This window comes from Carcharodon carcharias, chromosome 27, assembly GCF_017639515.1.
Source record: "Carcharodon carcharias isolate sCarCar2 chromosome 27, sCarCar2.pri, whole genome shotgun sequence".
Classification (NCBI taxonomy): domain Eukaryota; kingdom Metazoa; phylum Chordata; class Chondrichthyes; order Lamniformes; family Lamnidae; genus Carcharodon; species Carcharodon carcharias.
In genome coordinates, this window is record NC_054493.1 from 1,094,476 (window position 1) to 1,120,737 (window position 26,262).

At 55.7% G+C, this 26,262-nt stretch overlaps 1 protein-coding gene across 1 annotated transcript; it reads right to left on the reverse strand.

The window, feature by feature from the left end:
• Positions 1-1,441: 1,441 nt before the first annotated feature.
• LOC121270109 (solute carrier family 12 member 6) lies at positions 1,442-25,838 on the reverse strand. Its single transcript, XM_041175423.1, has 5 exons — positions 25,526-25,838; positions 13,672-13,716; positions 5,562-5,650; positions 2,296-2,427; positions 1,442-1,504 (listed from the first exon to the last, which is right to left on the reverse strand). The coding sequence occupies exons 1-5, from the start codon at positions 25,746-25,748 to the stop codon at positions 1,442-1,444; spliced, it is 552 nt and encodes a 183-aa protein (XP_041031357.1). The 5' UTR covers positions 25,749-25,838.
• Positions 25,839-26,262: the final 424 nt, after the last annotated feature.

Consider the following 26,262-nt stretch of genomic DNA (forward strand, 5'->3'; position numbering starts at 1 on the left):
CAAACACAAACACACAAACACACACAAACACAAACACACAAACACACACACACACAAACACACACACACACAAACACACACACAAACACACACACAAACACACACACAAACACACACACACACAAACACACAAACACACAAACACACAAACACACAAACACACAAACACACAAACACACACACAAACACACAAACACACAAACACACAAACACATACACATACACACACAACACACAAACACACACACACAAACACACACAAACACACACACACACAAACACACACACACACAAACACACACACACACAAACACACACAAACACACACACACACACACACACACAAACACACACAAACACACAAACACAAACACACACAAACACACACAAACACACAAACACACACAAACACACACATACACACACAAACACACACACACAAACACACACAAACACACACAAACACACACAAACACACACACACAAACACACACAAACACACAAGCACACAAACACACACACAAACACACGCATACGCAAAAACACACAAACACACACAAACACACACAAACACACAAACACACAAACACACACAAACACAAACACACACAAACACACAGACACACACAGACACACAGACACACAGACACACAGACACACAGACACACACAGACACACAGACACACAGACACAAACACACACACAAACACACACACAAACACACACACAAACACACACACAAACACACACACAAACACACACACAAACACACAAACACACAGGCAGGGCATGGAGACAAGGGGCAGCTCGGAGGCTACTTGCAGCACCAGAATGGAGCGAACGGCAGCTGGACCAGGCCATTCAGCCCATCCAGCCTGCTCCTACACTCAACGCGATCGTGGACGACGCTGGTCTTCAACTCCACTCCCCTTCCCCACCGCCCGCCCGCTCCCCGTATCCCTCGATTCCCCAAACTCTGTCCGTCCCGGCCTCCAACCTACTCAACGATGGGGCTTCCCCAACCCTCCGGGGTAGAGAATTCCAGAGACTCAACACCCCCCCCCACCCCCCTGAGTGAAGAGATTTCTCCTCATCTCTGTCCCAAATGATCAGCCCCCACCCCTCAGACTGTGTCTCCCCCTCCTCCACCTCCCCGTGTTTATAGATCCTCCCCCCCAACCCCCCCGAGCAGTGGGGAACAATCTCTCAGCACCCCCCCCCCACCCCACCCTGTCAAACCCCCTTCACAATCCTTGCGGGTTTTGGCGAGATCGCTCCTCTCGTTCCTTCCTAAACTCCCGGAGAGGATCGGCCCAAGTCGCTCAGTCTCTCATCTGAGGGTAACTCCCTCCCCCCCTCATCCCAGGGACCGATCGAGTGACCCCCCCACCCCCCACCTTCGCTGTACCGCACCCCACCCCAGTACAAGTAACTCCTTCCTTCATCGTGGAGACCCAGAACTGCACACGGGTCCTCCAGATGTGGTCTCACCCAAAAAAACCCCCTGTACGGTTGTACACCGAGACAGAGACGCAGCGCGCAGGCAGACAGACAGACACTGGGCCACACGCGTGCGCGCAGACAGACGCGCGCACGCAGACAGACGCGCGCACGCAGACAGACGCGCGCACGCAGACAGACGCGCGCACGCAGACAGACGCGCGCACGCAGACAGACGCGCGCACATACTGGGGTAGGTTGGGGAGAGGGGTATTTCCTGGGGTACGGTGAGGAGGGGATAGGTTGGGGAGGGGGGTATTTCCTGGGGTACGGTGAGGAGGGGGTAGGTTGGGGAGGGGAGTATTTCCTGGGATACGGTGGGGGGGGGGTATTTCCTGAGGTAGGTTGGGGAGGGGGGTATTGAGGGAGTACGGTGGGGGGGGGTATTTCCTGGGGTACGGTGGGGAGGGGGTAGATTGGGGAGGGGTATTTCCTGGGGTACGGTGGAAGGGGGCTATTTCCTGGGGTAGGTTGGGGAGGGAGGTATTGAGGGAGTACGGTGAGGAGTGGGGTAGGTTGGGGAGGGGGGTATTTCCTGGGGTACAGTGAGGAGGGGGGTATTTACTGGGGTACGGTGGGGAGGGGGGTATTTCCTGGGGTACAGTGGGGAGGGGGGTATTTCCTGGGGTACAGTGGGGAGGGGGGTATTTCCTGGGGTACAGTGAGGAGGGGGGTATTTACTGGGGTACGGTGGGAGGGGGGTATTTCCTGGGGTACGGTGGGAGGGGGGTATTTCCTGGGGTACGGTGGGGAGGGGGTATTTCCTGGGGTACAGTGAGCAGGGGTTCTGGTTACCTTGCTGTTCCCCTTCCTGGTCTCGGTGATACTCTCCTCCTCCTCATGCTCCTTCGCTCCCTGAGGGAGGTTTGTGTAGTTGGCCATTCGATTGAGGAGTGAAGAGACCTTCGGCCGAGTGTCCAGTTCTTCCTGGGAGGGGGAGGGAGAGGGTCAAAGCCAATACTCCCTTAGCCCCACCCTGACAACCCAAATACCCCCACTACACAACACAAATACCCCCTCACACACACACAATCCAAATACCCCCCTCACACACAACCCAAATACCCCCTCCTGCACAATCCAAATACCCCCCTCGCACACACAACCCAAATACCCCCCTCGCACACACAACCCAAATACCCCCCTCGCACACACAACCCAAATACCCCCCTCGCACACACAACCCAAATACCCCCCTCGCACACACAACCCAAATACCCCCCTCGCACACACAACCCAAATACCCCCCTCGCACACACAACCCAAATACCCCCCTCGCACACACAACCCAAATACCCCCCTCGCACACACAACCCAAATACCCCCCTCGCACACACAACCCAAATAACCCCCCTCGCACACACAACCCAAATACCCCCCTCCCGCACAATCCAAATACCCCCACTACACAACCCAAATACCCCCCTCCCGCACACAACCCAAACACCCCCCTCGCGCACACAACCCAAACACCCCCCTCGCGCACACAACCCAAACACCCCCCTCGCGCACACAACCCAAACACCCCCCTCGCGCACACAACCCAAACACCCCCCTCGCGCACACAACCCAAACACCCCCCTCGCGCACACAACCCAAACACCCCCCTCGCGCACACAACCCAAACACCCCCCTCGCGCACACAACCCAAACACCCCCCTCGCGCACACAACCCAAATACCCCCCTCGCGCACACAACCCAAATACCCCCCTCGCGCACACAACCCAAATACCCCCCTCGCGCACACAACCCAAATACCCCCCTACACAACCCAAATACCCCCCTACACAACCCAAATACCCCCCTACACAACCCAAATACCCCCCTACACAACCCAAATACCCCCCTCCCCACGCAACCCAAATACCCCCCGCCACACGCAACCCAAATACCCCCCGCCCCACGCAACCCAAATACCCCCCGCCCCACGCAACCCAAATACCTCCACCCGCACGCAACCCAAATACCCCCCTCCCGCACGCAACCCAAATACCCCCCTACACAACCCAAATACACCCCCTCCCGCACGCAATCCAAATACCCCCCTCGCACACGCAACCCAAATACCCCCCTCGCACACGCAACCCAAATACACCCCCTCGCACACGCAACCCAAATAACCCCCTCGCACACGCAACCCAAATACCCCCCTCGCACACGCAACCCAAATACCCCCCTCCCGCACACGCAACCCAAATAAACCCCCTCCCGCACACGCAACCCAAATAAACCCCCTCCCGCACGCAACCCAAATACCCCCCTCGCGCACGCAACCCAAATACCCCCCTCGCGCACGCAACCCAAATACCCCCCTCGCGCACGCAACCCAAATACCCCCCTCGCGCACGCAACCCAAATACCCCCCTCGCGCACGCAACCCAAATACCCCCCTCGCGCACGCAACCCAAATACCCCCCTCGCGCACGCAACCCAAATACCCCCCTCGCGCACGCAACCCAAATACCCCCCTCGCGCACGCAACCCAAATACCCCCCTCGCGCACGCAACCCAAATACCCCCCTCGCGCACGCAACCCAAATACCCCCCTCGCGCACGCAACCCAAATACCCCCCTCGCGCACGCAACCCAAATACCCCCCTCGCGCACGCAACCCAAATACCCCCCTCGCGCACGCAACCCAAATACCCCCCTCGCGCACGCAACCCAAATACCCCCCTCGCGCACGCAACCCAAATACCCCCCTCGCGCACGCAACCCAAATACCCCCCTCGCGCACGCAACCCAAATACCCCCCTCGCGCACGCAACCCAAATACCCCCCTCGCGCACGCAACCCAAATACCCCCCTCGCGCACGCAACCCAAATACCCCCCTCGCGCACGCAACCCAAATACCCGCCTCGCGCACGCAACCCAAATACCCGCCTCGCGCACGCAACCCAAATAGCCCCCTCGCGCACGCAACCCAAATAGCCCCCTCGCGCACGCAACCCAAATACCCCCCTCGCGCACGCAACCCAAATACCCCCCTCGCGCACGCAACCCAAATACCCCCCTCGCGCACGCAACCCAAATACCCCCCTCGCGCACGCAACCCAAATACCCCCCTCGCGCACGCAACCCAAATACCCCCCTCGCGCACGCAACCCAAATACCCCCCTCGCGCACGCAACCCAAATACCCCCCTCGCGCACGCAACCCAAATACCCCCCTCGCGCACGCAACCCAAATACCCCCCTCGCGCACGCAACCCAAATACCCCCCTCGCGCACGCAACCCAAATACCCCCCTCGCGCACGCAACCCAAATACCCCCCTCGCGCACGCAACCCAAATACCCCCCTCGCGCACGCAACCCAAATACCCCCCTCGCGCACGCAACCCAAATACCCCCCTCGCGCACGCAACCCAAATACCCCCCTCGCGCACGCAACCCAAATACCCCCCTCGCGCACGCAACCCAAATACCCCCCTCGCGCACGCAACCCAAATACCCCCCTCGCGCACGCAACCCAAATACCCCCCTCGCGCACGCAACCCAAATACCCCCCTCGCGCACGCAACCCAAATACCCCCCTCGCGCACGCAACCCAAATACCCCCCTCGCACACACACAACCCAAATACCCCCCTCGCACACACACAACCCAAATACCCCCCTCGCACTCACTCAACCCAAATACCCCCCTCGCACACACACAACCCAAATACCCCCCTCGCACACACACAACCCAAATACCCCCCTCGCACACACACAACCCAAATACCCCCCTCGCGCACACACAACCCAAATACCCCCCTCGCGCACACACAACCCAAATACCCCCCTCGCGCACACACAACCCAAATACCCCCCCTCGCGCACACACAACCCAAATACCCCCTCCCTCCCCCCCCCCCCCATAAACTCCCCCACAGCCCAAATCCACCTTGCCCGCAGCCACAGAGCTGCTTCTACCCCACCCCGAGTCCACCCGACCCCCTCCAAACCCAGCCACACCAGACCCAGTCGCTCCCCACCCCCACACCCCTCCGGCCTCCTCCCTGGACCGAAGGGGGAGAGGGGGAGGGTGGGGGAGGAGAAGGGCAGTCGCGAAGCTCACCTCGAACAGCGCGAGGTTCCGGTCACAGAAGTCATCGCCATCGTAGTCACCGCTGAAGAAGATGCTGTGTTCCTTGTCCTGTCCATCTCCTGTGGATTGGTGGTGGGTGGGGTGGAGGGGAGTGGAGGGAGAGAGAGAGAGAGAGAGAGAGGGAGAGAGAGCGAGAGAGGGAGAGAGAGAAAGAGAGAGACGTCAGATCAGGGGCTCCTCAAATCCTTCCTTCCCTCCACATTCCCAGCGGACCCAGGGGGCACTACAACCCCAGTGGACCTCAACACCTTCCCATTCTCACCCTGGGCATTGCCCATCCCGAACTGACCCCCCCCCTTCCCCCCCACCCCCGACCACCAACCCCTTTGAGAAGGAGGTGGTGAGCTGCCCTCTTGACCTTAAGACACCGGAGCAGAAATGAGGCCATTCGGCCCATCCAGTCTGCTCCCCCATTCAATCATGGCCGATAAGTCTCTCAACACCCCCCCCCATTCTCCCCGCCTTCTCCCCGTAACCTTTGACCCCCTCACCAATCAAGAACCGATCTATCTCGCTCTTAAATACGCTCAGTGACCCGGCCTCCACCGCCTTCTGTGGCCATGAGTTCCATAGATTCACCGCTCTCTGGCTAAAGAAGTTTCTCCTCATCTCTGTTCTAAAAGGTCTTCCCTTTACTCTGAGGCTGTGCCCCTCGGGTCCGAGTCTCTCCTACTCATGGAAACATCTTCCCCCACGTCCCACTCTATCCAGGCCTTTCAGTATTCTGTAAGTTTCAATCAGATCCCCCCCCACCCCTCATCCTTCTAAACTCCATCGAGTATAGACCCAGAGTCCTCAAACGTTCCTCACATGTTAAGATAGACAGAGAGAGAGAGAGAGACAGAGAGAGAGAGAGACACAGAGAGAGAGACAGAGAGAGAGAGAGAGACAGAGAGAGAGAGAGAGACAGAGAGAGAGAGAGAGACAGAGAGAGAGAGAGAGACAGAGAGAGAGAGAGAGACAGAGAGAGAGAGAGACACAGAGAGAGAGAGAGACACAGAGAGAGAGAGAGACACAGAGAGAGAGACAGAGAGAGACAGAGAGAGAGACAGAGAGAGAGACAGAGAGAGACAGAGAGAGAGACAGAGAGAGAGACAGAGAGAGACAGAGAGAGAGAGAGAGAGACAGAGAGAGAGAGAGAGACAGAGAGAGAGAGAGAGACAGAGAGAGAGAGAGAGACAGAGAGAGAGAGAGAGACAGAGAGAGAGAGAGACACAGAGAGAGAGACAGAGAGAGAGAGACAGAGAGAGAGAGACAGAGAGAGAGAGACAGAGAGAGAGCGACAGAGAGAGAGAGACAGAGAGAGAGAGACAGAGAGAGAGAGACAGAGAGAGAGACAGACAGAGAGAGAGAGACAGAGAGAGAGAGACAGAGAGAGACAGACAGAGAGAGATAGACAAAGAGAGAGAGAAAGACAGATAGAGATAGAGATAGAGATAGAGATAGAGATAGAGATAGAGAGATGCAGAGAGCGGGTGACAGAGAGGGAGGGGGACAAAGAGGGAGGGGGACAAAGAGGGAGGGGGACAAAGAGGGAGGGGGACAAAGAGGGAGGGGGACAAAGAGGGAGGGGGACAAAGAGGGAGGGGGACAAAGAGGGAGGGGACAAAGAGGGAGGGGGACAAAGAGGGAGGGGGACAAAGAGGGAGGGGGACAAAGAGGGAGGGGGACAAAGAGGGAGGGGGACAAAGAGGGAGGGGGACAGAGAGAGAGGGGGACAGAGAGGGAGGGGGACAGAGAGGGAGGGGGACAGAGAGGGAGGGGGACAGAGAGAGAGGGGGACAGAGAGAGAGGGGGACAGAGAGAGAGGGGGACAGAGAGAGAGGGGGACAGAGAGAGAGAGGGGGGCAGAGAGAGAGGGGCAGAGAGAGAGGGGGACAGAGAGAGAGGGGGACAGAGAGAGAGAGGGGGACAGAGAGAGAGAGGGGGACAGAGAGAGAGAGGGGGACAGAGAGGGAGGGGGACAGAGAGAGATAGGGAGTAAGATTGAGACAGAGGGAGAGAGAGAGAGAGACAGAGCGCGACAGGGAATGAGAGAGACAGGGAATGAGAGAGACAGGGAATGAGAGAGACAGGGAATGAGAGAGACAGGGAATGAGAGAGACAGGGAATGAGAGAGACAGGGAATGAGAGAGACAGGGAATGAGAGAGACAGGGAATGAGAGAGACAGGGAATGAGAGAGACAGGGAATGAGAGAGACAGGGAATGAGAGAGACAGGGAATGAGAGAGACAGGGAATGAGAGAGACAGGGAATGAGAGAGACAGGGAATGAGAGAGACAGGGAGAGAGAGAGACAGGGAGAGAGAGAGACAGAGAGAGTGAGAGACAGAGAAAGTGAGAGACAGAGAAAGTGAGAGACAGAGAAAGTGAGAGACAGAGAAAGTGAGAGACAGAGAAAGTGAGAGACAGAGAAAGTGAGAGACAGAGAAAGTGAGAGACAGAGAAAGTGAGAGACAGAGAAAGTGAGAGACAGAGAAAGTGAGAGACAGAGAAAGTGAGAGACAGAGAAAGTGAGAGACAGAGAAAGTGAGAGACAGAGAAAGTGAGAGACAGAGAAAGTGAGAGACAGAGAAAGTGAGAGACAGAGAAAGTGAGAGACAGAGAAAGTGAGAGACAGAGAAAGTGAGAGACAGAGAAAGTGAGAGACAGAGAAAGTGAGAGACAGAGAAAGTGAGAGACAGAGAAAGTGAGAGACAGAGAAAGTGAGAGACAGAGAAAGTGAGAGACAGAGAAAGTGAGAGACAGAGAAAGTGAGAGACAGAGAAAGTGAGAGACAGAGAAAGTGAGAGACAGAGAAAGTGAGAGACAGAGAAAGTGAGAGACAGAGAAAGTGAGAGACAGAGAAAGTGAGAGACAGAGAAAGTGAGAGACAGAGGGTAGTGGGTGTCTGGAATTCGCTGCCCAAGTTGGTGGTACAGGCAGAAACTCTAAGCTCTTTTAAAAAATACCTGGATCTGCACCTTAAGTGCTGTAAGCTGCAGGGCTATGGGCCGGGTGCAGGGAGGTGGGATTAGAAAGGGCACCTGGGTGTCCTTGGGCTGGCATGGACAAGATGGGCTGAATGGCTTCCTCCTGTGCTGTAACTTTTCTAATGTCCGGCGGTTGTAGGTAAACCCACGGCGCTGTTAGGGGGGGGGACTTCCAGGATTTTGTCCCTGTGGTGTAGGTACACCCATAGCGCTGTTAGGGAGGGAGTTCCAGGATTTTGTCCCTGTGGTGTAGGTACACCCACAGTGCTGTTAGAGAGGGAGTTCCAGGATTTTGTCCCTGGTGGTGTAGGTACACCCACAGTGCTGTTAGGGTGGGAGTTCCAGGATTTTGTCCCTGTGGTGGAGGTACACCCACAGCGCTGTTAGGGTGGGAGTTCCAGGATTTTGTCCCTGTGGTGTAGGTACACCCACGGCGCTGTTAGGGAGGGAGTTCCAGGATTTTGTCCCCTGTGGTGTAGGTACACCCACAGTGCTGTTACGGAGACAGTTCCAGGATTTTGTCCCCTGTGGTGTAGGTACACCCACAGCGCTGTTAGGGAGGGAGTTCCAGGATTTTGTCCCCTGTGGTGTAGGTACACCAACAGCGCTGTTAGGGAGGGAGTTCCAGGATTTGGACCCAGCGACAGTGAAGGAACGGCCGATATATTTATTTCATATATATACACATCAATATTCATTAATGGGGCGTGGGTGTCACTGGGCTGGGCCCAGTGTTTATTGCCCATCCCTATTTGCCCCCTTCTTCAGGGGGGACATGGTTCAGAGTTAACCACATCGCTGTGTGGGGCTCTGGAGTCACGTGTGGGCCAGAGTGGGTAAGCAGGGTAGATTTCCCTCCCTAAAGGGGGATGAGTGCACCAGATGGGTTTTTTTTTTACAATAAACAACATCATTAGACTTTTATTTGAATTCTAATTCCACCATCTGCCCTGGGGTGGGTGGGGGATTTGAACCCGGGTCCCCAGAACATCACCCTGGGTCTCTGGCTCACTCGTCCAGCCACAACCTCTCACCGACACGCTACCCCCAGGGGACATCATCCGAAGGTACGGCGTTAACTGTCCCATGTACACCGAAGACGCCCAGCTCACCCCCTCCTCCACCTCTCCGGACTCCTCCACTCTCCAAACCGTCAGAGCGATTCTCCGACCACTACCCCATCCCAATCCCCTCCAGCCCCTACACCCCTCCCTATCTCTGTAACCTCCTCCAGCCCCTACAACCCTCCCTATCTCAGTAACCTCCTCCAGCCCCTACAGCCCTCCCTATCTCTGTAACCTCCTCCAGCCCCTACACCCATCCCTATCTTTGTAACCTCCTCCAGCCCCTACACCGCTCCCTATCTCTGTAACCTGCTCCAGCCCCTACAACCCTCCCTATCTCAGTAACCTCCTCCAGCCCCTACAGCCCTCCCTATCTCTGTAACCTCCTCCAGCCCCTACACCCCTCCCTATCTCTGTAATCTCCTCCAGCCCCGACAACCCTCCCTATCTCTGTAATCTCCTCCAGCCCCGACAACCCTCCCTATCTCTGTAACCTCCTCCAGCCCCTACACCCCTCCCTATCTCTGTAACCTGCTCCAGCCCCTACAACCCACCCTATCTCAGTAACCTCCGCCAGCCCCTACAGCCCTCCCTATCTCTGTAACCTCCTCCAGCCCCTACACCCCTCCCTATCTCTGTAATCTCCTCCAGCCCCTACACCCTCCCTATCTCTGTAACCTCCTCCAGCCCCTACACCCCTCCCTATCTCTGTAATCTCCTCCAGCCCCTACACCCTCCCTATCTCTGTAACCTCCTCCAGCCCCTAGAAACCTCCCTATCTCTGTAACCTCCTCCAGTCCCTACAGTCCTCCCTATCTCTGTAACCTCCTCCAGTCCCTACAGCCCTCCCTATCTCTGTAACCTCCTCCAGCCCCTACAACCCTATCTCTGTAACCTCCTCCAGTCCCTACAGTCCTCCCTATCTCTGTAACCACCTCCAGCCCCTACACTCCTCCCTATCTATGTAACCTCCTCCAGCCCTTACACCCCTCCCTATCTCTGTAACCTCATCCAGCCCCTACACCCCTCCCTATATCTGTAACCTCCTCCAGCCCCGACACTCCTCCCTATCTCTGTAACCTCCTCCAGCCCCTACACCCCTCCCTATCTCTGTAACCTCCTCCAGCCCCTACACCCCTCCCTATCTCTGTAACCTCCTCCAGCCCCTACACTCCTCCCTATCTCTGTAACCTCCTCCAGCCCCTGAAGATGTGGAAATGTCTGCACTCCTACATTTCGAGTCTCTTACAAGTCCCCCAATTGGTCCATGAGGGACAACTGGAGAGTGTTCTCTAGAATTCACACAGCAATATTTCCAGCCCTCCCCTTCACTTTCTTCCCTTCAAAAATCCTTAAATATCTTAGACCAAACATCTGCCAAATGGGCCAAACAACTCGGTCACTGCTTGTGTCTTACCCTGCTCAATGCTGCTTCTCTCAATGACACTCGAATATTCTATTACACAGCAGAGGACACGTAAACAGGACTTGCTACTGTACACAATCCCAATGGACCCAAACCCCTTCCCCTTCACTCCCACTGTACACAATCCCAATGGACCCAAACCCCTTCCCCTTCACTCCCACCGTACACAATCCCAATGGACCCAAACCCCTTCCCCTTCACTCCCACTGTACACAATCCCAATGGACCCAAACCCCTTCCCCTTCACTCCCACTGTACACAATCCCAATGGACCCAAACCCCTTCCCCTTCACTCCCACTGTACACAATCCCAATGGACCCAAACCCCTTCCCCTTCACTCCCACTGTACACAATCCCCATGGACCCAAACCCCTTCCCCTTCACTCCCACTGTACACAATCCCCATGGACCCAAACCCCTTCCCCTTCACTCCTACTGTACACAATCCCAATGGACCCAAACCCCTTCCCGTTCACTCCCATTGTACACAATCCCAATGGACCCAAACCCCTTCCCCTTCACTCCCACTGTACACAATCCCAATGGACCCAAACCCCTTCCCCTTCACTCCCACTGTACACAATCCCAATGGACCCAAACCCCTTCCCCTTCACTCCCACCGTACACAATCCCAATGGACTCAAACCCCTTCCCCTTCACTCCCACTGTACACAATCCCAATGGACCCAAACCCCTTCCCCTTCACTCCCACCGTACACAATCCCCATGGACCCAAACCCCTTCCCCTTCACTCCCACTGTACACAATCCCAATCCCAAACCCCTTCCTGTTCACTCCCACTGTACACAATCCCCATGGACCCAAACCCCTTCTCCTTCACTCCCACCGTACACAATCCCAATGGACCCAAACCCCTTCTCCTTCACTCCCACTGTACACAATCCCCATGGACCCAAACCCCTTCTCCTTCACTCCCACCGTACACAATCCCCATGGACCCAAACCCCTTCCCCTTCACTCCCACTGTACACAATCCCAATGGACCCAAACCCCTTCCCCTTCTCTCCCACAGTACACAATCCCAAAGGACCCAAACCCCTTCCCCTTCACTCCCACTGTACACAATCCCAATGGACCCAAACCCCTTCCTGTTCACACCCACCGTACACAATCCCAATGGACCCAAACCCCTTCCCCTTCACTCCCACTGTACACAATCCCAATGGACCCAAACCCCTTCCCGCTCACTCCCACTGTACACAATCCCAATGGACCCAAACCCCTTCCCGCCCACTCCCACTGTACACAATCCCAATGGAACCAAACCCCTTCCCCTTCACTCCCACTGTACACAATCCCAATGGACTCAAACACCTTCACGTTCACTCCCACCGTACACAATCCCAAAGCACCCAAACCCCTTACCCTTCACTCCCACTGTACACAATCCCAATGGTCCCAAAACCCTTCCCGTTCACTCCCACCGTACACAATCCCAATGGACCCAAACCCCGTCCCGTTCAGTCCCAATGTACACAATCCCAATCCCAAACCCCTTCCCGTTCACTCCCACTGTACACAAACCCAATGGACCCAAACCCCTTCCGGTTCACTCCCACTGTACACAAACCCAATGGACCCAAACCCCTTCCCGTTCAGTCCCACCATACACAATCCCAATGTACCCAAACCCCTTCCCCTTCACTCCCACCGTACACAATCCCAATGGACCCAAATCCCTTCCCCTTCACTCCCACCGTACGCAATCCCAATGGACCCAAACCCCTTCCCGTTTACTCCCAACGTACACAATCCCAATGGACCCAAACCCCTTCCTCTTCACTCCCACCGTACACAATCCCCATGGACCCAAACTCCTTCCCCTTCACTCCCACTGTACACAAACCCAATCCCAAACCCCTTCCCGTTCACTCCCACCGTACACAATCCCAATGGACCCAAACCCCTTCCCGTTCACTCCCACCGTACACAATCCCAATGGACCCAAACCCCTTCCCATTCACTCACACCGTACACAATCCCAATGGACCCAAACCCCTTCCCGTTCACTCCCACCGTACACAATCCCAATCCCAAACCCCTTCCCCTTCACTCCCACCGTACACAATCCCAATGGACAGAAACCCCTTCCCATTCACTCCCACCGTACACAATCTCAATGGACCCAAACCCCTTCCCGTTCACTCCCACTGTACACAATCCCAAACCCTTTCCCGTTCACTCCAACTGTACACAATCCCAAAACCCTTCCCGTTCACTCCCACTGTACACAATCCCAAACCCCTTCCCGTTCACTCCCACTGTACACAATCCCAAACCCTTTCCCGTTCACTCCAACTGTACACAATCCCAAAACCCTTCCCGTTCACTCCCACTGTACACAATCCCAAACCCCTACCCGAACACTCCCACTGTACGCAATCCCAATGGATCCAAACCCCTTCCTGTTCACTTCCACCGTACACAATCCCAATGGACCCAAACCCCTTTCCCTTCACTCCCACTGTACACAATCCCAATGGACCCAAACCCCTTCCCGTTCACTCCCACTGTACACAATCCCAATGGACCCAAACCCCTTCCCCTTCAATCCCACCATACACAATCCCAAAGGACCCAATACTCTCATACGGTACCTAGTAGTCTGATGTGTTCACCTGTGATCGAAGACTGATTTCTCTCTGTAACGAGAACAAAAACAAAGTAAACAGAGAGAAACCAGGGGGCAAAATATCACAATCAGTGCAAAATAACTGCTGTCTCGCAGTCCCCTCTGTCCCTCTCTCTCTCAGGGAGATATCTGTACACTGACTGGTGTCTCTCAGTCCCCTCTCTCTCAGGGAGATATCTGTACATTGACTGGTGTCACTCAGTCCCCTCTCTCTCAGGGAGTTATCTGTACACTGACTGGTGTCTCTCAGTCCCCTCTCCCTCAGGGAGATATCTGTACACTGACTGGTGTCTCTCAGTCCCCTCTCTCTCAGGGAGATATCTGTACACTGACTGCTGTCCCTCAATCCTCTCTGTCTCAGGGAGATATCTGTACACTGACTGGTGTTTCTCAGTCCACTCTCTCTCTCAGGGAGATATCTGTACACTGACTGGTGTCTCTCAGTTCCTCTCTCTCAGGGAGATATCTGTACACTGACTGGTGTCTCTCAGTTCCTCTCTCTCAGGGAGATATCGGTACACTGACTGGTGTCTCTCAGTCCCCTCTCTCTCTCAGGGAGGTATCTGTACACTGACTGTGTCTCTCAGTCCCTCTCTCTCAGGGAGATATCTGTACACTGACTGGTGTCTCTCAGTCCCCTCTCTCTCTCTCAGGGTGATATCTGCACACTGACTGGTGTCTCTCAGTCCCTCTCTGTCAGGGAGTCGTCTGTACACTGACTGGTATATCTCAATCCCCCTCTCTCTCAGGGAGATATCTGTCCACAGACTGGTGTCTCTCAGTCCCTCTCTCTCTCTCAGGGAGATATCTGTACACTGACTGGTTTCTCTCAGTCCCCTCTCTCTCTCTCAGGGAGATATCTGTACACTGACTGGTTTCTCTCAGTCCCCTCTCTCTCTCTCAGGGAGATATCTGTACACTGACTGGTTTCTCTCAGTCCCCTCTCTCTCTCTCAGGGAGATATCTGTACACTGACTGGTGTCTCTCAGTCCCTCTCGCTCAGGGAGATATCTGTACACTGACTGGTGTCTCTCAGTCTCTCTCTCTCAGGGAGATATCTGTACACTGACTGGTGTCTCTCAGTCCCCTCTCTCTCAGGGAGATATCTGTACACTGACTGGTGTCTCTCAGTCTCTCTCTCTCAGGGAGATATCTGTACACTGACTGGTGTCTCTCAGTCCCCTCTCTCTCAGGGAGATATCTGTACACTGACTGGTGTCTCTCAGTCTCTCTCTCTCAGGGAGATATCTGTACACTGACTGGTGTCTCTCAGTCCCCTCTCTATCTCAGGGAGATATCTGTACACTGACTGGTGTTTCTCAGTCCCCTCTCTCTCAGGGAGATATCTGTACACTGACTGGTGTCTCTCAGTCCCTCTCTCTCTCTCAGGGAGATATCTGTACACTGACTGGTGTCTCTCAGTCCCCTCTCTCTCAGGGAGATATCTGTACACTGACTGGTGTCTCTCAGTCCCCTCTCTCTCAGGGAGATATCTGTACACTGACTGGTGTCTCTCAGTCTCTCTCTCTCTCTCTCAGGGAGATATCTGTACACTGACTGGTGTCTCTCAGTCCCCTCTCTTTCAGGGAGATATCTGTACACTGACTGGTGTCTCTCAGTCCCCTCTCTCTCAGGGAGATATCTGTACACTGACTGGTGTCTCTCAGTCCCTCTCTCTCTCAGGGAGATATCTGTACACTGACTGGTGTCTCTCAGTCCCTCTCTCTCAGGGAGATATCTGTACACTGACTGGTGTCTCTCAGTCTCTCTCTCTCTCTCTCTCTCTCTCAGGGAGATATCTGTACACTGACTGGTGTCTCTCAGTCCCCTCTCTTTCAGGGAGATATCTGTACACTGACTGGTGTCTCTCAGTCCCCTCTCTCTCAGGGAGATATCTGTACACTGACTGGTGTCTCTCAGTCCCTCTCTCTCTCAGGGAGATATCTGTACACTGACTGGTGTCTCTCAGTCCCTCTCTCTCAGGGAGATATCTGTACACTGACTGGTGTCTCTCAGTCCCCTCTCTCTCAGGGAGATATCCGTACACTGACTGGTGTCTCTCTCAGTCCCTCTCTCTCAGGGAGATATCTGTACACTGACTGGTGTCTCTCAGTCCCCTCTCTCTCAGGGAGATACCTATACACTGACTGGTGTCTCTCAGTCCCCTCTCTCTCAGGGAGGTATCTGTACACTGACTGGTGTCTCTCAGTGCCTCTCTCTCAGGGAGATACCTATACACTGACTGGTGTCTCTCAGTTCCCTGTCCAAACTCTGTCCAGTTCAGTCACACAGCTGCCTAGGCCAGTATAACCAGCGATGCTTCATTCACCGACAGAGCTGATGAGTTAACCGGAAAACCTGAGCGTGCAAAACCTGGCAGGGAAACAGAGTGAACCAGATCGACCCCAGATCTCTTACCTCGCACAGACATTAGAATGTCAATCGCCCACCATCATGAATTCAGAGTTAACTGTACACGCCAATTCTGAAGAGGAACACCAGCACAGGACCATTCAGCCCCGGTGATTTACCCCGACATTCCCATAAAATCAGGACTGATTTCCCACCAGGTTGTAACCCTATTCCCTGAACGTCTAGTTCAAAACAAGCCTCCCAATCCCAGTCTCGAATACATTCCCTTCGTCTCAATCCCAGATAGACCACCCCTTACCCTGTGACCGTGATTCGATTGGTTGCGCAGGCGATGAGGGAGAGCCGCACTGTCGGAGGGTCAGTGCTGAGGGAGAGCCGCACTGTCGGAGGGTCAGTGCTGAGGGAGAGCCGCACTGTTGGAGGGTCAGCGCTGAGGGAGAGCCGCACTGTCGGAGGGTCAGCGCTGAGGGAGAGCCGCACTGTCGGAGGGTCAGTGCTGAGGGAGAGCCGCACTGTCGGAGGGTCAGTGCTGAGGGCGAGCCGCACTGTCGGAGGGTCAGTGCTGAGGGCGAGCCGCACTGTCGGAGGGTCAGTGCTGAGGGAGCGCCGCACTGTCGGAGGGTCAGTGCTGAGGGAGAGCCGCACTGTCGGAGGGTCAGTGCCGAGGGAGAGCCGCACTGTCGGAGGGTCAGTGCCGAGGGAGAGCCGCACTGTCGGAGGGTCAGTGCCGAGGGAGAGCCGCACTGTCGGAGGGTCAGTGCCGAGGGAGAGCCGCACTGTCGGAGGGTCAGTGCCGAGGGAGAGCCGCACTGTCGGAGGGTCAGTGCCGAGGGAGAGCCGCACTGTCGGAGGGTCAGTGCCGAGGGAGAGCCGCACTGTCGGAGGGTCAGTGCCGAGGGAGAGCCGCACTGTCGGAGGGTCAGTGCCGAGGGAGAGCCGCACTGTCGGAGGGTCAGTGCCGAGGGAGAGCCGCACTGTCGGAGGGTCAGTGCCGAGGGAGAGCCGCACTGTCGGAGGGTCAGTGCCGAGGGAGAGCCGCACTGTCGGAGGGTCAGTGCCGAGGGAGAGCCGCACTGTCGGAGGGTCAGTGCCGAGGGAGAGCCGCACTGTCGGAGGGTCAGTGCCGAGGGAGAGCCGCACTGTCGGAGGGTCAGTGCCGAGGGAGAGCCGCACTGTCGGAGGGTCAGTACTGAGGGAGACCCGCACTGTCGGAGGGTCAGTGCCGAGGGAGAGCCGCACTGTCGGAGGGTCAGTGCTGAGGGAGAGCCGCACTGTCGGAGGGTCAGTGCTGAGGGAGAGCCGCACTGTCGGAGGGTCAGTACTGAAGGAGAGCCACACTGTGGGAGGGTCAGTGCTGAGGGAGAGCCTCACTGTCGGAGGGTCAGTGCTGAGGGAGCGCCGCACTGTCGGAGGGTCAGTACTGAGGGAGAGCCGCACTGTCGGAGGGTCAGTACTGAGGGAGAGCCGCACTGTCGGAGGGTCAGTGCTGAGGGAGAGCTGCACTGTCGGAGGGTCAGTGCTGAGGGAGAGCCGCACTGTGGGAGGGTCAGTACTGAGGGAGAGCCGCACTGTCGGAGGGTCAGTACTGAGGGAGAGCTGCACTGTCGGAGGGTCAGTACTGAGGGAGAGCCGCACTGTGGGAGGGTCAGTGCTGAGGGAGAGCCTCACTGTCGGAGGGTCAGTGCCGAGGGAGCGCCGCACTGTCGGAGGGTCAGTGCCGAGGGAGAGCCGCACTGTCGGAGGGTCAGTGCCGAGGGAGAGCCGCACTGTCGGAGGGTCAGTGCCGAGGGAGAGCCGCACTGTCGGAGGGTCAGTGCTGAGGGAGAGCCGCACTGTCGGAGGGTCAGTGCCGAGGGAGAGCCGCACTGTCGGAGGGTCAGTGCCGAGGGAGAGCCGCACTGTCGGAGGGTCAGTACAGAGGGAGACCCGCACTGTCGGAGGGTCAGTGCCGAGGGAGACCCGCACTGTCGGAGGGTCAGTGCCGAGGGAGAGCCGCACTGTCGGAGGGTCAGTGCTGAGGGAGAGCCGCACTGTCGGAGGGTCAGTGCTGAGGGAGAGCCGCACTGTCGGAGGGTCAGTACTGAAGGAGAGCCACACTGTGGGAGGGTCAGTGCTGAGGGAGAGCCTCACTGTCGGAGGGTCAGTGCTGAGGGAGCGCCGCACTGTCGGAGGGTCAGTACTGAGGGAGAGCCGCACTGTCGGAGGGTCAGTACTGAGGGAGAGCCGCACTGTCGGAGGGTCAGTGCTGAGGGAGAGCTGCACTGTCGGAGGGTCAGTGCTGAGGGAGAGCTGCACTGTCGGAGGGTCAGTGCTGAGGGAGAGCTGCACTGTCGGAGGGTCAGTGCTGAGGGAGAGCCGCACTGTGGGAGGGTCAGTACTGAGGGAGAGCCGCACTGTCGGAGGGTCAGTACTGAGGGAGAGCCGCACTGTCGGAGGGTCAGTACTGAGGGAGAGCTGCACTGTCGGAGGGTCAGTACTGAGGGAGAGCCGCACTGTGGGAGGGTCAGTGCTGAGGGAGAGCCTCACTGTCGGAGGGTCAGTGCCGAGGGAGCGCCACACTGTCGGAGGGTCAGTGCCGAGGGAGAGCCGCACTGTCGGAGGGTCAGTGCCGAGGGAGAGCCGCACTGTCGGAGGGTCAGTGCCGAGGGAGAGCCGCACTGTCGGAGGGTCAGTGCTGAGGGAGAGCCGCACTGTCGGAGGGTCAGTGCTGAGGGAGAGCCGCACTGTCGGAGGGTCAGTGCTGAGGGAGAGCCGCACTGTGGGAGGGTCAGTACTGAGGGAGAGCCGCACTGTCGGAGGGTCAGTACTGAGGGAGAGCCGCACTGTCGGAGGGTCAGTACTGAGGGAGAGCCGCACTGTGGGAGGGTCAGTGCTGAGGGAGAGCCGCACTGTCGGAGGGTCAGTGCTGAGGGAGCGCCGCACTGTCGGAGGGTCAGTGCTGAGGGAGAGCCGCACTGTCGGAGGGTCAGTACTGAGGGAGAGCTGCACTGTCGGAGGGTCAGTGCTGAGGGAGAGCTGCACTGTCGGAGGGTCAGTGCTGAGGGAGAGCTGCACTGTCGGAGGGTCAGTGCTGAGGGACAGCTGCACTGTCGGAGGGTCAGTGCTGAGGGAGAGCCGCACTGTGGGAGGGTCAGTACTGAGGGAGAGCTGCACTGTCGGAGGGTCAGTACTGAGGGAGAGCCGCACTGTTGGAGGGTCAGTGCTGAGGGAGAGACACACTGTCGGAGGGTCAGTGCTGAGGGAGTGACGCACTGTTGGAGGGTCAGTCCCATGATGCAGCCTGTGGGAGGCATGTTCACAATCGGCTGCCTTGTCCCCCATATCCCAACAGAGGCTCCCCTCTGTAGCGCTTTGTCAATGCTTCCCTTCATCAGCAGCTCTCAAAAACCTCACACAGGATCCTTTACTGACAACGCCCAGCTCCCCAGTCCAGGAAATGAAAGCAGAAGGAAACCAGAGGTCATGGCGATGACCACAGCTCCCAGTCTCGGACACACGCAGCCCAGACCCGGCCAGAAACACATGACTCACTGTCCAGGCGGCATATCAGCATCCGACAGAGCGGAAATGAATCACACTTCCACTCTAACACTTACACATCCAACACCAGGAGCAGAGTCCGGGGCCAGCACGTAGTCCCAAAGTAACACGACGATCGAACGTGACAGACCCGTCCCCACCAGTACTGTACCCCAGAGTTACACAGTGACAGACCCGTCCCCAACAGTACTGTATCCCAGTGTTACACAGTGACAGACCCGTCCCCACCAGTACTGTATCCCAGTGTTACACAGTGACAGACCCATCCCCATCTGTACTGTACCCCAGTGTTATACAGTGACAGACCCGCCCCCACCAGTACTGTACCCCAGTGTTATACAGTGACAGACCCGTCCCCACCAGTACTGTACCCCAGTGTTATACAGTGACAGACCTGTCCCCACCAGTACTGTACCCCAGTGTTATACAGTGACAGACCCGTCCCCACCAGTACTGTACCCCAGTGTTATACAGTGACATACCTGTCCCCACCAGTACTGTACCCCAGTGTTACACAGTGACAGACCCATCCCCACCAGTACTGTACCCCAGTGTTATACAGTGACAGACCCGTCCCCACCAGTACTGTACCCCAGTGTTATACAGTGACAGACCCGTCCCCACCAGTACTGTACCCCAGTGTTATACACGGAGAGACCCGTCCCCACCAGTACTGTACCCCAGTGTTATACACGGAGAGACCTGTCCCCACCAGTACTGTACCCCAGTGTTATACAGTGACAGACCTGTCCCCAACAGTACTGTACCCCAGTGTTATACACGGAGAGACCCGTCCCCACCAGTACTGTACCCCAGTGTTATACAGTGACAGACCTGTCCCCACCAGTACTGTATCCCAGTGTTATACAGTGACAGACCTGTCCCCAACAGTACTGTACCACAGTGTTATACAGTGATAGACCTGTCCCCATCAGTACTGTACCCCAGTGTTATACAGTGACAGACCTGTCTCCACTAGTACTGTAACCCAGTGTTATACAGTGACAGACCCGTCCCCACCAGTACTGTACCCCAGTGTTATACAGTGACTGACACATCCCCACCAGTACTGTACCCCAGTGTAACACAGTGGCAGACCCGTCCCCACCAGTACTGTACCCCAGTGTTATACAGTGACAGACCTGTCCCCACCAGTACTGTACCCTAGTGTTATACAGTGACAGACCCGTCCCCACCAGTACTGTACCCCAGTGTTATACAGCGACAGACCCGTCCCCAACAGTACTGTACCCCAGTGTTATACAGTGACAGACCCGTCCCCACCAGTACTGTACCCCAGTGTTACACAGTGACATACCCGTCCCCACCAGTACTGTACCCCAGTGTTATACAGTGACAGACCCGTCCCCACCAGTACTGTACCCCAGTGTTATACAGTGACAGACCGTCACCCACCAGTACTGTACCCCAGTGTTATACAGTGACAGACCCGTCCCCACCAGTACTGTACCCCAGTGTTATACAGTGACAGACCCGTCCCCACCAGTACTGTACCCCAGTGTTACACAGTGACAGACCCGTCCCCACCAGTACTGTACCCCAGTGTTACACAGTGACAGACCCGTCCCCACCAGTACTGTACCCCAGTGTTATACAGTGACAGACCCGTCCCCACCAGTACTGTACCCCAGTGTTATACAGCGACAGACCTGTCCCCACCAGTACTGTACCCCAGTGTTACACAGTGACAGACCCGTCCCCACCAGTACTGTACCCCAGTGTTATACAGCGACAGACCCGTCCCCAACAGTACTGTACCCCAGTGTTATACAGTGACAGACCCGTCCCCACCAGTACTGTACCCCAGTGTTATACAGCGACAGACCCGTCCCCAACAGTACTGTACCCCAGTGTTATACAGTGACAGACCCGTCCCCACCAGTACTGTACCCCAGTGTTACACAGTGACATACCCGTCCCCACCAGTACTGTACCCCAGTGTTATACAGTGACAGACCCGTCCCCAGCAGTACTGTACCCCAGTGTTATACAGTGACAGACCTGCATCCACCAGTACTGTACCCCAGTGTTATACAGTGACAGACCCGTCCCCACCAGTACTGTACCCAGTGTTATACAGTGACAGACCCGTCCCCACCAGTACTGTACCCCAGTGTTACACAGTGACAGACCCGTCCCCACCAGTACTGTATCCCAGTGTTACACAGTGACAGACCCGTCCCCACCAGTACTGTACCCCAGTGTTATACAGTGACAGACCCGTCCCCACCAGTACTGTACCCCAGTGTTACACAGTGACAGACCCGTCCCCACCAGTACTGTACCCCAGTGTTATACAGTGACAGACCCGTCCCCACCAGTACTGTACCCGTGTTATACAGTGACAGACCCGTCCCCAACAGTACTGTACCCCAGTGTTACACAGTGACAGACCCATCCCCATCTGTACTGTACCCCAGTGTTATACAGTGACAGACCCGCCCCCACCAGTACTGTACCCCAGTGTTATACAGTGACAGACCCGTCCCCACCAGTACTGTACCCCAGTGTTATACTGTGACAGACCTGTCCCCACCAGTACTGTACCCCAGTGTTATACAGTGACAGACCTGTCCCCACCAGTCCGTATTACAGAGTTATACAGTGCCTGACACAGTTTCACACATTGTTCAGACGTAATGTACTGCATACACAACTGAATCCAGCACAGTGTGTACTGCACATCTGAAGTATTTTTAAAAATGAATGAGTAATGCTCGGGCTCCTATTGCACATAACTGAATTCGCTATCATTGGAAACATCGCTGTCTGTTACTCAATAACTGGTCTCAATACCATTGCAAACATCGCTGGCTGTTATGCCTGAGCGCCATTCCATCTTGTTGCAAATGGCACTTTGCATTTAATGCAATGCTCTGTCCTAATGCCATAACTGCACAGAACGATTCCGCAAATTGCACTGAGAACCCATGCAAAGTTGTGGACCCGTGCAATAATTGCACCAGTGCAACATTCGCATCGCCGCAAACCGCACCAGTGCAACAGTCACATCCCCGCGAGCAGCACCAGTGCAACAGTCACATCCCCGCGAGCAGCACCAGTGCAACAGTCGCATCCCCACAAACAGCACCAGTGCAATTATTGCATCGAGCATCACTGCAAACAGCACCAATGCAACAATTGCATCATACACACCTGCAAACAGCACCAATTGCATCAAGCATCCCCGCAAACAACACCAATGCAACAACTGCACCGTACATCACCGCAAACAGCACCAATGCAACAATTGCATCATGCATCTCCGCAAACAGCACCAATGAAACAATTGCATCATATATCCCCGCAAGCAGCACCAAAGCAACAATTGCACCAAGCATCCCCGCAAACAGCGCCAATGCAACAATTGCATTGTGCATCCTCGCAAACAGCACCAATGGAAGAATCACATTGTGCATCACCACAAACAGCAACACAGAAACATTTGCATCACACATCACTGCAAAACAGCAACAATTGCATTGTGTATCACCACAAAACAGCACCAATGTAACATTTGCATCACACATCACTGCAAAACAGCAACAATGCAACAACTGCATCGTACATCACCGCAAACAGCGCCAATGCAATAAATGCATCGTGCATCACCACAAACAGCACCAATGGAACAATCGCATTGTGCATCACCGCAAACAGTGCCAGTGCAATAAATGCATCGTACATCAGCGCAAACAGCACCAATGCAACAATTGCATCATGCATCCCCACAAACAGCACCAATGCAACAATTGCCCCATACATTCCCGCAAGCAGCATCAATGCAAGAATTGCACCATGCATCCCCGCAAACAGTGCCAGTGCAATAAATGCATCGTACATCACCGCAAACAGCGCCAGTGTAATAAATGCATCGTACAGCCCCGCAAACAGCACCAATGCAACAATTGCACCATGCATCCCCACAAACAGTGCCAGTGCAATAAATGCATCGTACATCCCCGCAAACAGCACCAATGCAACAATTGAACCATGCATCCTCGCAAACAGCACCAATGCAACAATTGCATCATGCATCCCCGTAAACAGCAACAATGCAACAATTGCATCATGCATCCCCGTAAACAGCACCAATGAAACAATTGCATTGTGCATCACCGTAAACAGCACCAATGCAACAATTGCACCATACATCCCCACAAACAGCACCAATGCAACAATTGCACCATGCATTCCTGCAAACAGCACCAGTGCAACAATTGCATCATGCATCCCTGTAAACAGCGCCAATGCAACAATTGCATCGTGCATCCCTGCAAACAGCGCCAATGCAACAATTGCATCGTGCATCCTCGCAAACAGCACCAATGGAACAATCACATTGTGCATCACCACAAACAGCACCAATGGAACAATCACATTGTGCATCACCGCAAACAGCACCCATTGCATTGTGCATCCTCGCAAACAGCACCAATTGCATGGTGCATCACCGCAAAAAGCACCAATGGAACAATTGCATCGTACATCACTGCAAACAGCACCAATGCAACAATTGCACCATGCATCCCCGCAAACAGCACCCATTGCATCAGGTATCTCCGCAAACAGCACCAATGTAACAATTGCATCATGCATCCCTGCAAACAGCATCCATTGCATCATGCATCTCCGCAAACAGCACCAATGCAACAATTGCATCATGCATCCCTGCAAACATTGCAAATGCAACAATTGCATCATGCATCCCCACAAACAGCACAAATGCAACAATTGCATCATGCATCCCCGCAAACAGCACCAATGGAACAATCACTTGTGCATCACCACAAACAGCACCAATGCAACAACTTATCGTACATCCTCGCAAACAGCACCAATGCAACAATTGCATCATGCATCACCGCCAGCAGCGCCAATGCAACAATTGCATCGTACATCACCGCAAACAGCACCAATGCAATAAATGCATCACTGCAAACAGCACCAATGCAACAACTGCATCGTAAATCGCCGCAAACAACACCAGTGCAACAACTGCATCGTACAGCACCGCAAGCAGCACCAATGCAACAACTGCATCGTACATCACTGCAAACAGCACCAATGCAACAACTGCATCGTACATCACCGCAAACAGCACCAATGCAACAACTGCCTCATACATCACCGCAAACAGCAACAATGCAACAACTGCATCATACATCACCGCAAGCAGCAACAATGCAACAACTGCATCATACATCACCGCAAGCAGCAACAATGCAACAACTGCATCATACATCACCGCAAACAGCAACAATTGCATCGTACATCACCGCAAACAGCAACAATGCAACAACTGCATCGTACATCACTGCAAACAGCAACAACGGCATCGTACATCACCGCAAACAGCGTCAATGCAACAACTGCATCGTACATCACTGCAAACAGCAACAACTGCATCGTACATCCCCACAAACAGCACCAATGCAACAACTGCATCGTACATCACTGCAAACAGCAACAACGCAACAACTGCATCGTACATCCCCGCAAACAGCACCAATGCACCGCACATCCCCGCAAACAGCACCAATGCACCGCACATCCCCGCAAACAGCACCAATGCACCGCACATCCCCGCAAACAGCACCAATGCATCGCACATTGCCGCAAACAGCACCAATGCAACAAACGCACCACACATCGCCGCAAACAGCACCAATGCAACAACTGCATCACACATTGCCGCAAACAGCACCAATGCAACAAATGCACCACACATCGCCGCAAACAGCACCAATGCAACAAATGCATCGCACATCTCCGCAAACAGCACCAATGCAACAAATCCGCTCTGTAACGCTGCAACTGCACTGTTCGCCCTGACACAATGGCCCTCTGCAAACGTGGATCTTGCTGTGCCTCTTATCGCTCACCCTCCACCGGCTCCGACTCTCCAGCTGCCGGTACCGGGACCGGGACCGGTGTCGGTGTCGACGCCGCCGCCGCCGCCGCCGATGCCTCGCCCTCCTTGTCCCGGTCCCCGGGCTCGGCCGGGGCTCCGTCTCCAGCCCCGGGCTCCCCGCCGCCGCCGCCGCCGCCGCCCAGACCCGGCACGTCCTCGGCGCGGGTCGGCGTCACCGTGAACCGCACCGACATGGCCCCGCCCCCCTCCACCCCCCACCGACTAGTCGCGCGGCCCAGGAGCAGCGAGGCCGGGGGGGGGCGGGGGGGAGACAGGGACCCGGTTCCCGCCGCATCCCCCAGATCGAAGGCGATGGAGAGACCCCGGGAGGGGGGGAGGGGGGGGGGCGATACCGGGGGGGGGGGGGCGATAATCGACCGATTAATCGGCAGGTATCGCTTCACAGAAGCTGGCGAGGGGGGGGGGGGTTACGATAATTCCGGTTATCGATTATTTCTGAGGGGGGGGGGCGGGGGGGCCGGCCCTGGGGGGGGGGGGGGGGGGAGAGAGTGGGGGTTGGGAGGGGAAAATTTTCTTTAAAAAAAAACCCCCCCGATAAATCGGACGGTTCCGGGTCGCCGCCGTCCCCCTGACCCGTTTCCCGCTTTCCCCCGACAGGAAAGGCCGGATAATCGGCCACTAATCGGCCGCCGATACGTCCGACTAGTCGGCCAGGCGCGAGCGCCACTGCTGCTCGTCGCTGGGTGG

Bases quoted from the DNA above. Each gene is read 5' to 3' on its own strand.
- LOC121270109 (XM_041175423.1), bottom strand. From the start codon at position 25,748: ATGTCGGTGCGGTTCACGGTGACGCCGACCCGCGCCGAGGACGTGCCG. The intron at 2,428-5,561 runs GTGAGCTTCGCG...TCCCCCTCCCAG, and splicing joins GGAACCTCGCGCTGTTCGAG to GAAGAACTGGACACTCGGCC. The intron at 1,505-2,295 runs GTAACCAGAACC...ACAACCGTACAG, and splicing joins CCAGGAAGGGGAACAGCAAG to GGGGTTTTTTTGGGTGAGAC.